The sequence below is a fragment of the Rutilus rutilus genome, assembly GCF_951802725.1.
Source record: "Rutilus rutilus genome assembly, chromosome: 16".
In the NCBI taxonomy this organism is placed as follows: Eukaryota; Metazoa; Chordata; class Actinopteri; order Cypriniformes; family Leuciscidae; genus Rutilus; species Rutilus rutilus.
The window spans coordinates 353387-368991 of NC_140224.1; the positions used below are offsets into that span (position 1 = coordinate 353387).

Here is a 15605-nt window from a genome sequence, read left to right on the forward strand (position 1 = left end):
CTGAATATCAGAAGCTCTGTGGAATACTTGATACTGATTGGCCGAGGTCTGATTTCCGGGTGTGTGTTTGTCCAGCTTCCTTCAATCTGGAGACTCGCTCTCTCCCATTCCATCTTTGTCTGAGTTCAGGCTTCAGTATCAGTCACTGTAATATCGCTGTCGTGTCTTTGACACTGTAATGGATTATAAAAATAAACAGCTAAGAGTTTTAAAACCATTTCAAGTCATATCAATATTTTTTTGTCCAAATAACTATTTATTTGGTTTAATTTGTGTAATTAATGGTATGACTGTTACTACGTCCTGTTTAAAGATGTTTGTTGAACCGTTCTTCTTTGTGGAAGCTTCAAGTTCAACTCTCATCAATATTTTGTCCAGTTATTATGTGGAAAGTATCTGAGTATGATGTATAATATCATAACTCATATCAGAAATCCTCTGTAATGCTGTGTGTCTTTTATGTCTCAGTGAAAGTGGAGCCGGTTCCCTCCATCACAACGTCTCTGGGCGGGGCGGCCCGTGTTCTGCAGACGGTCACTATCGTGGGTCAGCACCAACTGCCGGTCAAGGCCATCACTCAGAACGGGACGCATGTGGTCTCAGCGGTCCAGGGCTCCGGCAGCACCGGTGAGCCTCTCTCACATCACTAACCCTTCAGGAAGGGTTACAGCTTGGGTTATTCCAGTATTTATAGCATGGGTTATTCCAGTATTTATAGCATGGGTTATTACAGTATTTACACAATGGGTTATTATAGTATTTACAGCTTGGGTTATTAGTATTTACAGCATGGGTTATGACAGTATTTACAGCATGGGTTATTACAGTATTTACAGCATGGGTTATTACAGTATTTACAGCTTGGGTTATTACAGTATTTACAGCTTGGGTTATTAGTATTTACAGCATGGGTTATTACAGTATTTACAGCTTGGGTTATTAGTATTTACAGCATGGGTTATTACAGTATTTACAGCATGGGTTATTACAGTATTTACAGCTTGGGTTATTACAGTATTTACAGCTTGGGTTATTAGTGTTTACAGCGTGGGTTATTACAGTATTTACAGCATGGGTTATTATTACAGTGTTTACAGCTTGGGTTATTAGTGTTTACAGCATGGGTTACTAGAATGGGTTACTACAGTATTTACAGAATGGGTTACTACAGTATTTACAGCTTGGGTTATTACAGTATTTACAGCATGGTTACTACAGTATTTACAGAATGGGTTACTACAGTATTTACAGCATGGGTTACTACAGTATTTACAGCATGGGTTATTACAGTATTTACAGAATGGGTTATTACAGTATTTACAGAATGGGTTATTACAGTATTTACAGAATGGGTTATTACAGTATTTACAGCATGGGTTACTACTGTATTTACAGAATGGGTTACTACAGTATTTACAGCATGGGTTATTACAGTATTTACAGCATGGGTTATTACAGTATTTACAGAATGGGTTATTACAGTATTTACAGCATGGGTTACTACAGTATTTACAGCATGGGTTACTACAGTATTTACAGCATGGGTTATTACAGTATTTACAGAATGGGTTATTACAGTATTTACAGAATGGGTTATTACAGTATTTACAGAATGGGTTATTACAGTATTTACAGCATGGGTTACTACAGTATTTACAGCATGGGTTACTACAGTATTTACAGAATGGGTTACTACAGTATTTACAGCATGGGTTACTACAGTATTTACAGCATGGGTTACTACAGTATTTACAGCATGGGTTATTAGTATTTACAGCATGGGTTATTACGGTATTTACAGCATGGGTTATTACGGTATTTACAGCATGGGTTATTACAGTATTTACAGCATGGGTTATTACAGTATTTACAGCATGGGTTATTACAGTATTTACAGCATGGGTTATTACAGTGTTTACACAGCTTGGGTTATTAGTGTTTACAGCATGGGTTACTACAGTATTTATAGCATGGGTTACTACAGTATTTACAGAATGGGTTACTACAGTATTTATAGCATGGGTTATTACAGTATTTACAGCATGGGTTACTACAGTATTTACAGCATGGGTTATTACAGTATTTATAGCATGGGTTATTACAGTATTTACAGCATGGGTTACTACAGTATTTATAGCATGGGTTACTACAGTATTTACAGAATGGGTTATTACAGTATTTATAGCATGGGTTATTACAGTATTTACAGCATGGGTTACTACAGTATTTACAGCATGGGTTATTCCAGTATTTACAGCATGGGTTACTACAGTATTTACAGAATGGGTTATTACAGTATTTACAGCATGGGTCACTACAGTATTTACAGAATGGGTTATTACAGTATTTACAGCATGGGTTACTACAGTATTTACAGCATGGGTTACTACAGTATTTACAGCATGGGTTACTACAGTATTTACAGCATGGGTTACTAAAGTATTTACAGCATGGGTTACTACAGTATTTACAGCATGGGTTATTACAGTATTTACAGCATGGGTTACTACAGTATTTACAGCATGGGTTACTACAGTATTTACAGCATGGGTTATTACAGTATTTACAGCATGGGTTACTACAGTATTTACAGCATGGGTTATTCCAGTGTTTACAGCATGGGTTACTACAGTATTTACAGCATGGGTTATTACAGTGCTTGGAAGAGCCAGGACATTTTTTAATATAACTCTGATAGTATTCGTCTGAAAGAAGAATGTCATATCCACGTTATTCCTGACGACCTTGCTGCGTTTTGAATTATGGGAGGCACTTCCGGTTTGGGGAACTTCCATCCAAAAAGACTGAAACGAATCATTTCAAATCATAAAGTTACCCTACAAATAAAGCTGACCGTCAGTTTCCCTTCATGATTTATTTTCAGACATCATGAGAATAACGTTACACTTGGTATTTCAATGTGACATACGTTATAACAAGAATATCTACGGCAAGAGCTCTTTTCAGTCGCTGCTTTCTTTTCCTCGATTATTTTCATTTTTCCCTTTGCATTCCACTGTAAAAGTATGAAAAAGGACAACGTATACTGCACATTTTTGATCTGTTCTCCCGAATTTAATTTACGATATATTCCATTAATAATTCACTGGAATGCACGAAGAATCTCGTTATTCTCCTCAAATCCTCACATCTCTTTCCAGGTTTGTTTTCACGGGTAAATGCAATTTATAATCTGTCAAAATGACGGAAATCACTTTGAAATAGTATCATGTAATGCTGAAGTTAATGAACATTTTTGATTAATGCAACATAAGTTACATAATACAGATATATATTATTACAGTGATATTTATCCCATCCGTTATTGCTGTGGACGTAATTTGGTCTGTTGAAATGCCTTGTTGATGCTTTTACACTTTTAAATTTCCTTTTAATGTCCGATGGTTGAAGGATGAGTAGATTAATGTCATCTCATTGTGACGCTTTTTAACGTATTGTGTTCAAGAGTTAGCCTTTTCACTGATTGTTTACAGCTTAACGGAAGTCACACCCATAATGCGCAGGAATAAGGTGGATACACCTCGGATGACTTGAGGGAGAGTAAATCATGGGCTAATTTTCATTTTTGGGTGAACTGTGCCTTTAAGGCAGCGGAGCGCTTTGCTAATGCTAATGTCTGGTCCTCAGCGAGTCCGCTGCACATGCTAGCGACGCACGCCTCGGCTTCCGCGTCCCTCCCCACCAAACGCCAGAACGGAGAGCCGGACCAGCAGCCCGAACCCAAACGGGTCAAGACCGACTCCATCCCAGCGGAGAGAGACCAGCAGACCCACGCCGACTAGACCATCGTCTCCTGACCTCTGACCTCGACTCGTTCTCCCGCCGGCACCTCGTCACCTGTTCCTGAACCCCAGGTGCCAATACTGAGGTGAGATGAAGAGAGAAGCGGCTCTGGTCAACACTCACAGATATATGCACACTCATATACTCATATAGCCTACTTGAAGTCACAGAATGAAGCGTATTGTTGTTCCTGTCTGGCGTAACCCAGCGGAGAAGCTCGGGCTGATCGTGGACGAGCCCTGAACCCTGAACCCTGATCAAGCAGCCGATGACGATGGCGATGTAGATGTTTATGTAATTGTCACGCATGTGTATCAGACGTGTGTTCTCCGTTCCCAGAGATCCTGAACATTCACAGTCAGAAACGGACTCGCCAAACCTCGCTAAGACCGATTAGCTCTTACAGTGTCCGCTTCACACTCACGCATGGGAAAGTCGAGCGCTCTTCCCTTGGGAAAGGGAGCGTGTGCCGGTTTCTCCAGAATCATGGCAGCTAGCCTCCACGTCCAGCCAATGCAGTCTTGAGTAGATATGCAGTACTTTGTCGTATGTGTACTTTAGGATCTTATTTGTGTGTGTTTCCCAAGGCACAAATACTCAACAAAAACTTTTTCCCGTTCTGTTTTCTTTTTAAAGACGTGGACTTGTGGTCATGGAAATGAATGTATTCACTTCATTCTTACTTTTATTTTTTCAGAAGAAAAGAAACACTATTGAGGGTTAGAGTTACTCTCTATTACATCAGATCAAAATGATGTTTACTCGCATCCTCTTTTTCATATTTTAACCAATAACCTATGAGATAGATATATTTCCATTTGTACTTTGTTAAAATATATCATCTTGCATGAACGTGTTGAGAAAATGTGCTGTGCCCGATTCGATTCCTGACGAAAGATGGAAGGGGAAAAAATGCTAAATAATATTTTATACAATTGGGATCATTACTGCACTTACCTTTCGTTTCTAACCCTTCCTTTCCTCCCTGTTGTTTTCCTTTTATATCGGAGATGTCGTTGGCTGTGTTTGTTATCTTTGTGTTGAAGTTGTCTCTCTGCCTGTTAATAATATTATTTTATTCTGTTCAAACAACTGAAAGTCTACACGGATGGAACGTGTTCCACAAGGAAAAATAAGTGGTAGATGTTGTTCAGCTTCAGTGGGTATATGCATTTTTTTTTTTATAAATTAAATTAAAGCTCCATAACTTCAGTGGTGTGTGTGTGAGTGAGTTGCTGCTGTGTGTCTCTAGATGGCGCTGATGATCAAACCTTCCTCACGGGGAACTTGACAGAAATAAGGGAAGGAGTCCTTGACCAAACATGAGCCGAGTCCCAGCCGGAGCCGAGCCGAGTGTTCAGGAGCGGCCCCTAACACTGTGAAGTCAAAGAGCAGAACAGAAAAACATTGCTCTTGTTTATTAAGGATATGAATGATTTATTGTGAAATACACTTTTCTCTCCGGGTTGCTGCTGGAAACAAAGAACTGATTTCTGGATAAAGATTGTGCAATTCATTTGTTGACAGAAACTACAGTAACTGTTAAACAGAAGTGATGAAATGACACGTTAATTGTTGCCTGTTAATGTCTTTGGAGTCATTACTGAAAGGGTTAGGCCTGTTTATTTCATCTGTACCGTTCTAAGCTTTCAGATGTTTCTTCGATTAGCTGACGAGTTACATGTGATGTTATAGCGCTGTGCCTCATTAAAGGATCCTGATGATGAAGAGTGTTTCCCTGATCTGAAGATCCAGCTGTCCGTCTGAACGACTCGAGTCGTGATCTTGCGTTCCCGAGCTGGCCAGAAGCGGCTGTAAGATGACGGAGTTTATACGTCACCGCACGATTAACTCTGGATTCTGTTCAGCACTTTCATAATACGTCGTGTTTCAAAGCAGATTTACATAAAATGCTTGTTTCACTGTTACAATCTAGGAAGTATTTTTATCAATTACTAATGATTGTTCTGGTTAATACTCAAGTATATCAATATGTCTGTTGTGATGGATTGTAATGTCACTCTCAAACAACGTTTCCATGAGCCGTTCCCAGTGTTCCTGAACTTTCCCTCATTGTTTGCTGTGATTGTGAAAGACTCCAGTATTTAATGGCTCAAATATCCACACACACAATAGCAGGGTGTGTCGTTCTCTGCGCTCTTGTGTTTGTCCAGCAGGTTTTACAGTTACAGTTCTTGTATTCTTCAGTGAACTTCCTCTAGGCTTCACGGAGACGTCCAGAGCGGCTGTTTGCTGTAAACACTCGCCGGTCCGTGAAGAACCAGATCCACTGGTTTCTGCGATCAGGGTCTCAGACTTCGGCCCTAATGAAAGTTTGCGGAGGCATATTCATAATGCTCGTTTTAACAGTTCAAATACTGGAAAAGCTGTACAACTTTAAGGTATGAATGAATTAAAACCAGTGATTTTCCACAATTCAGAATTAAAGCGGCTTCATTAAACAAGTGTTTCTCCAGAAAATACCAAAACCAAGAAACTGGTGAATCATTTTCTGACCACTCTTTTATTTCATAAAGAATAAAATGTAAAAAATGTGAAATATCTTTCAGTATTAACACGTTAAAAGTACAAAAACATAAATCATGTATAAAGTGCTCATAGAAATGCATGACATTAAAAACTGTTCCCTGATGAATGACTTCATTTCTCAGCCAGTCCAGATGTGAAGGTTCGGTTAAACCCGTCCTGGTCCAGAGAAGCTCCTGTGGAGACTAGAACAGCAGGAACACTGATGAGTCCAGGCAACCACAGTTATGATGTATTAACTGATACATTATGAAGAAGAAAAAAAAGACTGTGTAAAATTGTACAATAATCCTGCATTCATTTCGAAGCTTGTGATATAAACACACACATCAACCCGATCACATGTTTAGCGTTCATGTAAACACTACGTTCAGATTCATCTATCGGAATGAATTCAATCCGATTGAAGCAAAAGTTGTGCATGTAAACGCACCGGTTCCTGTCAGATCCGCTCCAGCTTCCCGATCATCCCGGGGTTCCTCAGGATCTCCATCTCCAGCTTCTTCTCCTCAGAACTTCGCTCATAAGCCTCGTTCACGATTCCCGAGTTTCCCCAGGTGATCCGCGTCGGGGCGTGATGCGTCCGCGAGCTCTTCCCGGGATCACTGCTCTTCTTCCCGGTGTCGGACAGCCGCTCGGAGAGTTTGCTCGCCCAGTGCACAAAGTTATCAAACGTCCTCTTCTCTAGATCCTCATAGGAAACTTTGATGTTCCCCGTGTACCACATGATCCACCAGAAAAGACTGAGGAAAACTATTAATGAGCCAGAGTAGATTAGAAAGTCTCCGTAAAATATTCCTTCCACTCGCAGATTGGCAAAAATCCCGAGTAAAAGCAAAGCGAACCCGATGATGTCGAACGCGAGTCCGAGGACGAGTAACGCGGCGCAGCCCATCGCGAACCTGCACACACTCTCTTTCTCGACTGGCATCTATTCTTCTTTACACCTGTGAAATACACCTGCTTGTGGCCCCGCCCTGCGTGTGACGTCACCCAGAACGAACCGGAAAGTGCGCATGCGCGCTCCGACACGCGGAGTTGTTTTGAGTGCTGCATTATTAATTTTAACAATAACGCCTCGATCATGGACTTGATTTGAACACTGAGATGATTGGTGAAACAAAGAGGTAACTAATCATAAACAGTTTTAATTTGTGTGAAAATGATTTTTATTATGACAGTTACCTGACTTTTTTTTCTTCAAAGGTTACTAACTTGTTTAGGAGAAAATAGTCTGGGGCCGTATTCACAAAGAATTTTAAGGCTAAAAGTAGCTCCTAACTGGCAAATTTAGGAGCAACTCCTAAAAATAATGGGCGTGTCACTCGTAACTTTAGGACTCCTAATTTTTTTTGACTAAGAGTAATTCACGAAGCATTTTAGCCCTAAAAGCAGCACCTAAGCCTGGGACAGCTTAAAAGAAGTCGAGAGGACTCCTAACTCACTAACACCTTCACAAACCGCTTTTTGTGGCATTTCACGTTGCGATGTTTTGAAATGCGTATGCGGCGGCTACAGGAGCTTCCAATCGCGAGGGAACAATTCTGCATTGTAGGCATAACTAGGGATGCAATAACGCCACCAACAACAACCAAAACTAAGCTACTCATTGCATGTAAACTAATTGTAACGTTTGATTGTGAATCAAATTAAAATGTTCTTCTCTTTGCAAACGTAGGCAGAGGCATATAGTGACAGATTAATTCAATCATGTTGCAAAGATATTGCATCAATGTTTCATTAGGCTACTAGGCTATTTGTTTTGCCTTACTCTTTATTGATTTAGGCTATTCAGTTATTCATCATCTTCCGTCCTTCGCACTACTTGTGTAGAGCACGCATTCTCAGACCTGTCACCTGTCACTCATCATCGTAGGGGAGGGGTTTGGAATCATTCCCGCGTTACAATCATCAGCCAATCAAGGTGGTCACTTCAGTCAAGCTCGTGCATGAGTAATGACGTCATCCATAGCAACGAAGACTCACTCTTAGTTTAGGAGTTGTCATTTTTCTTTACTAAGAGTAGGTCTGAAAGGCGTTGTGAATAACTTTTAAGAGAAGACTCCTAGCTAAAATCTTTTAGTGCGATTTAGGAGTACTCCTAGTGGTAAGATAAAATGCTTTGTGAATACGGCCCCTGAGATGAATGTGTGAAGAAAACAAAGAAATATGAAGGTAGTGTCATTCCTAATTAAGCTGTATTCATAAAGAGTGTGAAAATATGATTTCATTTGTAATTAATTGGTTTAATTTGCATTAAACACTTTACAAGGTTACAATGCATTGACTAACAATGAGCAACACATTAGTTACAGTGGCCTATTTATTCATCTGTTAATGTTAGTTCATACAAAACTTGTGTTGATGATCATGTCAGCTCAGGTTCATTAAATAATATGACTTTTGATTTGAATAATGTATTAGTAAATGTTGAAAGATAAATAAATGCTGTAGAAGTATTTTTCATTGTTAGTTCATGTTAACTTATTGTAAAGTGTTACCATTTAATTTTGCATTGTTTTTAACCTATGCTATAAACATGCTAGCCATTAAATTAGCTGTACTGTAGTGAAACAATGGACTACTAGGCTATTTTATTCTAAAAATAATTTCCTATGTTGTTATACGGAACTGTGTGACTGAAACCTGAACCGGAAGTGACCGGCAGATGGCGCTAGTGATCTTCGCGAGCACTGCAGACATGCGCAGTGTGAGATAATCTAATCAAACATGGCACCCCAAAGTGAGCAGAATCATTCATTTATATGTCCGTTTCCACTGTGTGAGAGTGAATATTAAACATTATAACACTCTTCTGCAGAATAACCCGTGTGTATCTGAAAGCTTGTGTCAGTGTGCACAGATATTCCTCCAGAAACACGGAGATCCTGTCCGGCACAAACATAATGAGCTGCTGGAAATAATTGTGTCCTGAGGGAAAAGAGCCAGTGAAAAGCTTGTATTTTTGTAAACTGTTCATTGAATATGTCCAAGAAACGAACGCTGAACGGAGCAGGACTTTTTTAGTGTGAAAGAATGTGACAGTCAAAGATGTTGAGCTTTTCCCGACGGCATTAAACGCAAATGTTAATGTATATTGACTGATCATAAATACAGCAGTGAAGTAAGGCTCTCCTCCTCTTCCTCGCTGAAGATGCTCTTCTTCAGCTGTTAAGACAAACTCTCCCGCACTGTTGGATCCAATAGCTTTATATCATGCTGTATATTGAGATCATTGGTGTGAAGGACGGTACATTATTCATCACTCAAAACTGTACTTTTAATAACCTGAATAAAGCCTGGACGTGTTTAAACTGATGATTCTGTGAGTATCCTTCCACAGCTTGCAGCAGCAGCACATTTGTCCAGCACTAAAACATCATGTAAGATCTAAAAATGTTGCAGATTTCTCTGTTTTGTTAAGTCACCTTCGGCTATAGCGCTTTTTATGTTTTTTTGTTTCATTACATTTCACAGCAGCTTTACAGTGGTAATAGGAGATTACAGTCACAGAGATTGTTTAGGCTTTACAGCAGCTCTAGAATAAAGTTATTGACCAACTAAAGTTAGTTTTGATTGATTCACTTCCGTTGTAAGCAGGGCTTGACATTAACTTTTTTGCTCACTAGCCAACGTGGCTAGTGGTTTTCCAAAGTTAGCCACACAGCATTTTTACTAGCCACATTTTTGTTGTTGTGAAATTACCTGATAAAAGTGGACTATGGCGTGCTAAAATTTACTTGAACTAGATTTACAACCCTTTTAAATGTAAAACCACTGTACACACCCAAATCAAGACTACATAAATATAACAATACAGGTCATTATCATTAGCTCTGATAAGGTTGTGTGTAAAGCTCCTTTTTTCTTTTTTTTTATAAAACCATGTATTATGTATTATATGTTGCCACATAGCTCCACCGGCATACGACGTAACTCCAGCAGGGCAGCTATAGCTGTCTCTTCGTTTCGGTCACTAGCGCGCAAGCGCAAGGCAACACTGTGTGCATGTAATACTCATTAGGGCTGTCAAAATTGCTCAAAAATGACGTTCGAATATTCCCTCTAAAACAGTGGTTCCCAATTCCAGTCCTCGTGACCCACTGCTCTGCACATTTTGTATGTCTCTCTTATCTGACACACTCAGTTCAGTTCATGGAGTCTCTCCTAATGAGCTGATGATCTGGTTCAGGTGTGTTAAATAAGGGAGACATACAAAATGTGCAGAGCAGTGGGTCACGAGGACTGGTTGCGCATTTTGTCAATGACGCGCATTACGTCAATAACAAGACAAATTAATACAAAGAGACATAACTACTTGTATAGGTAGTTTATTTAAGTTTAAACATATTTGACATTAACGTATACTACACATAAACAAGTAAATCAACTAATGTCCCAGACCGCAGACCTCACTCTCGCTCGCTCACTCGCAGGCACTCTCTCGCCCTCACCCTCACCCTCACCCTGCATTCACACCATACGCGAATAGAGCGTCTGGCGCGAGTGATTTCAATGTTAAGTCAATGTAAAGACGCGTTTACGCGCGTCTGGAGGTCTTGCGCCGCGAATGAGGCGTCATGCTCTCTGCGCATAACGGTTTAAATGAACATCAACAATAAGCAAATGCTGAGTGCTGATCAAGAGTTTTGTGCAAGCAATTTAAGGTCGCGACTCTTATAGCAGGCTTCATTCAGTGATTGAAACAAATATTATTAACATTAATTGAAGTTTTACAGTATATAGAACCGACATTGAATGCTCCGAGCGAGCTGTGCTGTGGTAAACATGGAACTTTTCCTTGACATGAAACGGTAAATAATCAAACCAGTGGAAGCCTGCAGTGCATGAAACTGCTGTATCTAACCTACCTTATTCATGCAATATCTATTCAGTCAGTACAGTAGCCTACACTTTAGTAATGTTTCTGTTTAACGTTAACGCTTCTTCCTGTTACCTGTCCCTGACCCCTCAGGCAGCCGCGCCCACTAGCAAAGCAGACATGCAGCTGCGCCTCTGCTACCGCCGGCGTTTTTCCACATTCGAATATTCATTTTCACCTTCAAAATTCTGTTTTTAAAACTTATTCGAATATATGTTGGAATTTAGAATATTCGTTGACGTTGACGGTCCTAATACTCATGGGAGTTGTAGTGTCGTAGTGTCACACTTATTTCAGATGCCTTTAGAAAAGACTACAATTATTCAACCCACCAAAGTGGCTAGTAGAAGTGACTGTTACCCGCCACGAGCAAAATCCACCCGCATTTGGCGGGTTGGCGGGTGTTAATGTCAAGCCCTGGTTGTAATGATCATTATGGCTCGTTTCCAGTGAGCGGTACGGTACGGTACGGCACGATTCGGTACAGTAAACCCTGATCCGGCCAGCGTTTCTACCGCCAACAGTTCCCTTAAAGGCGTGGTGTAGCCTCTGTCGGAAAGAAGCGATCGACGTCATTTTAGCGCGAAGAAGAAAGGGACTTATGGCGCCATAATGGCGCTTTTCCATTTCCGTTTTTGTTTTTGCTGTTTTTTATTCAGGATACTGCGTCTGGCGCGTGCAATGATGACGCAGTGAATAGTGACGATTCTCTCTGACCAATCAGCAGTCTGCCATGATTTCACATCACATTTTAGTATCGCCTCAGCTCGCCTCAGCCCCGCTTAGAACCTCGCCGGAGGTGGTACGAAAAAAAGTACCTGGAAGCTGGTACAGGTACAACTTTTACACAGTGGAAAACCAAACAGAGCCGAGCCGAGTCGAGCCGAGCCGAGCTGAGGCGAGCTGGTACTGTGTAGTGGAAAAGCGCCAATAGTAAACAACAATGGATGACATTCAGCGGATCTTGTTCTTGCTTCTCGCCATGTTTGTCAGAAGAAGCCAAGCGCCGGCATTAGGCGTTTCCCTCAAATAGCGAGTGCGCAAAGTTCGGACTTGCCAAGTCCAGCTCAGGAGAAAGACCCCCGAGGACGCGAGTCCGGTAATTCTGCGTCACTCAGCTCGCTCTGCTGCTCCGGTTATCTCTGTGTATATTTTAGGCAACAATAAAACGAAATATGTTGTAAAACACTACTCTGCCTCTTTTCGTTTTCATTTAAAGAAATCTTAAACATTATAGCCACACAAATGTGGTTCAGGCAACGCGTATTGATTATATTCACTGCATGTAACGTTAGCCTATTTATAACAAAACGAAATATAAAACTCAACCCTGCCTCTTTTTGTTACATTTCAGTTTTATCAATAATAGCCATTATAAAAGTATAAGTAAGAGGTACAAGAAGCTATACAATAAGAAACAAAGCAAACAATTCAGTCAAACATACAAGGTCAGCGCTCTAGTCTAACACTACAACGGTAAAGTTAAATAGCCTAAATATAAAGTTATGAAACTTCACTCAGCCCTCAGGCAAACCGATTGGCCAGGGAACAAATTATAGCGATCTTCGCCCGTGACGTCACGACGCGGTTACGTGCGCTCTGGTTGGCAGAAGAAAAGTAATGGCCGCTTGCTGCGCAGCGCAAACACAGAAGAAAAATGGTTGTATCGTGCTGTGTGATCGGCTGGGTTAACAGGTTCGATAAGAGTAACCCCAAGAGCTTCTACCGCGTACCTCAACAGCCTGAATCAAGAAGAAAGCTTTGGATTTCTGCAATTAGGCGTCTAGAACCCAGCGGAAAACAATGGGAGCCAGCGGACCACGATCTTGTCACGGGTATGTGCATTTTGCGTTAAAAATTAAAACTAATTTTGTAAATAAATGTTACTAGTAGGTTCTATCGCATTGATGGGTTAATTAATGAATGAATAACTGTACAAAATACCTCGGAAGACGTGTCAAAGTCAAAGTCTTTGTTTACATAACTTTTTGTGTGCATGCTAGTGTGACTGAGCAATGGAAGTATAATAACATTGATTATACTTCCATGGTGTGAGCATGTTGTTGACAGTGTTGTTGTTGTTTTTAAACAAGTTAAGGTATTAAAAAAACATCGTTGTGATATGCAGGTGTGAAAAGCAATGATCAGTCATCCCCTGATTATGTGCCATCTGTTAATATGGGATATGACAAGGATAAACATAATCCAGAACAACGGAAGGCAACGGTTTTCGTCGAATGCTAACACAGGGGTGGTGAAACCACTGATATGGACAGTCTTCACTTTCACATTTGATCATGCGTCCGTATTCAGGCTCGTTACAAATGCACCGAGTGGTCCTCTCATGATTGTTGTTGTCATCGATTTCCACCTCTTTGTTCCTGGATGTTCCTCCAACTTCCCAGTTATGAGCTCTTTTAGGACGTGGTCCTTCATGAACAGTTCACATTTTTCCAGCAATCTTTAGCAAAACTGCTCATCTATAGAAATCCGCACTATGACCATGCTTGCAGATGGATTGCACTTTGTGAACACAACAAAGTCACAATTCTGACAGTTAGTGATGCACATCTGCAGCTGTACTTGGGTGTAATATCGGTGACCTTTTTTCAGCTGTAGAGGCTGATCCAGACAGAAGTCTTTATCATTTTTTGCTGCCTCCTCAACTGGAATATCCCTATGTTTATAAGGGCACTTGATTTCTAAAACGCCTTTCCCACAACAGTCACAAATACCACATACCATCTGGACTAACTCCTAAAAAGGGATGGGTAGGATCTATCACAAATCCAGAGAGTGCACATTTGAAATTCAGGTGGTTTATTTTCTGCCTGCACTCTTCTTCTGTCTCTGTGCCCCATTTAACTGCAGCATTCTTTGACAAGTCATAAACACGGTAACCAGATATACGCCTTACTAAGTTATCAGGTGGTGTGGAGTCCTTCCTCACAAAAACATCATGAGCTTTAGATGCTGTGATCCTCCCCATTCTATGCTGGTACCACAACGGACTAATGTTTTGATATCTTGAGGCCATTTCTAAGTTGCTGGCTTGAGCGTGAGACACTGAATATGATGCATACACTTCATCACATATCTTTGAGATGTCACCTTCACTGTCTTCTTGTCTTAAAGTTGACAACAGCTTGGGATATTTTTGTTCAACAGGATCAGGGTCAACCGTTGGTGCAACACTTATGGATGTGAAAAATGCAGCATTTGGTGCGATGGCGTACAATTCTTGAAGAACATCCTGTGGTGGAAGTGGTGATGAGCCATGTGCTTGGACGGAGTGTATTTCCTTTGTTCTTTTTCCCTTAATCTGGCCATACATTTCAGTAACTGTAGCTGGTATCACCTTTAAAAAAACACAGCTATTTTAGACAAATATCAATAAGATAACAACAACAAGGGATTTTTTTAAAGTAAACACACAACTTTCACTTACCTCCTTCCGAAATGTACAGTTCCACTGGCAGGCTTTGCTGGTAGAGCTCGACTTTGTTAAACCCATCTTTACTGCCATTTCCACCTTAAACAACAGTGCTCCTACGTGACTGCATACTTCTCCAAGCCTGAAACAATAATGACTCAATCAACAATATATAACAATATATAAATTGATTTTACACAATCTAAAAATTGAAATCTTGAAGATGAAAAAATAATGAAAATCTTATCCTACCCAGCCATGCAGGTGCAGTGGGCACAATACACTGATCCATTAGCTTTCTCCAAATACACCCAGGATTCATGGGGCTTGTCTCTTGCTCTCTGTGATGCTGTCACTTTTGTCTTTAATGCCATATATGGACACTGATGAGATCAATCTGATGAGATATGATTTCTTGAACGTGTCCACTCAATACATACCAAAAAAAAAAAAAAAAAAAGTATGATGACATTAAAGACATAACCCAAAGACTGGGTACTGTACTGTGTGTATCATCTGTGTACATACCCTTATAAATTAAGGGCAAATTATTGTATTTTCATTCATACATTTTTACGTATATGTTAACCAATGTTATATATCAGCGGTAAGATAATTTTGATTCAAAATATAGCCCATGGATAAATTATTACACCTCTATTTTACTCTAGTTGTAACACATTTACCAGTTATCCTTAGTTAAAACAAGTAATATTCGTAATTATGACTTACTTATAGGCATCTAAAGATTTTACGCCTTCATCGACTCTCTGGTAAACATAGATGGCGTGTCGATGAGATACAGGTAGATGTCGCCAAATGTCACATCTGGCCATGTGTCCGGGCTTTTGCTCCAATTCTCACTCAGGTGATATGGATCAGGCAGAGAACATGAACCCTGGTTATATAAAAGCTTAACCTTATATCTCCTTTTAGCTT

The 15605-nt window shown here is 40.3% G+C and overlaps 3 protein-coding genes and 1 long non-coding RNA gene across 5 annotated transcripts in view; 2 read left to right on the forward strand and 2 right to left on the reverse strand.

The window, feature by feature from the left end:
- Positions 1-5852, forward strand: part of foxk2a (forkhead box K2a) — a 32578-nt gene extending 26726 nt beyond the window's left edge. Inside the window, exons 8-11 of one of the 2 annotated variants that reach the window (XR_014630041.1) lie at positions 469-627; positions 3649-3889; positions 4904-4967; positions 5057-5852. Coding sequence is in view for 1 of the 2 variants with exons in the window: in XM_084433427.1 (XP_084289553.1) it covers positions 469-627; positions 3649-3803 (314 nt within the window). In the remaining variant the exon portion in view is untranslated. Of the gene's footprint in view, positions 1-468; positions 628-3648; positions 5017-5056 lie in introns of those variants that run through there. The other variant, XM_084433427.1, reaches the window with a different exon arrangement.
- Positions 925-3218, forward strand: LOC311305625 (uncharacterized protein). The gene is made up of 2 exons (XM_084433428.1): positions 925-1337; positions 1555-3218. The coding sequence occupies exons 1-2, from the start codon at positions 1134-1136 to the stop codon at positions 2707-2709; spliced, it is 1359 nt and encodes a 452-aa protein (XP_084289554.1). The 5' UTR covers positions 925-1133; the 3' UTR covers positions 2710-3218.
- On the reverse strand, positions 5228-7278 carry LOC311305627 (uncharacterized protein). Its single transcript, XM_084433431.1, has 2 exons — positions 6785-7278; positions 5228-6536 (listed from the first exon to the last, which is right to left on the reverse strand). The coding sequence occupies exon 1, from the start codon at positions 7244-7246 to the stop codon at positions 6794-6796; it is 453 nt and encodes a 150-aa protein (XP_084289557.1). The 5' UTR covers positions 7247-7278; the 3' UTR covers positions 5228-6536; positions 6785-6793.
- Positions 7279-14065: 6787 nt separating this feature from the next.
- LOC311306701 lies at positions 14066-15288 on the reverse strand. The gene is made up of 3 exons (XR_014630207.1): positions 14919-15288; positions 14682-14808; positions 14066-14591 (listed from the first exon to the last, which is right to left on the reverse strand). It is a non-coding gene; the product is annotated as an uncharacterized lncRNA (long non-coding RNA).
- Positions 15289-15605: the final 317 nt, after the last annotated feature.

Excerpts from the sequence above, each read along its gene's own strand:
- LOC311305625 (XM_084433428.1), top strand. The coding sequence starts at position 1,134 with ATGGGTTACTACAGTATTTACAGAATGGGTTACTACAGTATTTACAGC. Across the intron at positions 1,338-1,554 it reads TTACAGAATGGGTTATTACA|TATTTACAGAATGGGTTATT; the intron begins GTATTTACAGAA and ends GGGTTATTACAG.
- LOC311305627 (XM_084433431.1), bottom strand. The coding sequence starts at position 7,246 with ATGGGCTGCGCCGCGTTACTCGTCCTCGGACTCGCGTTCGACATCATC.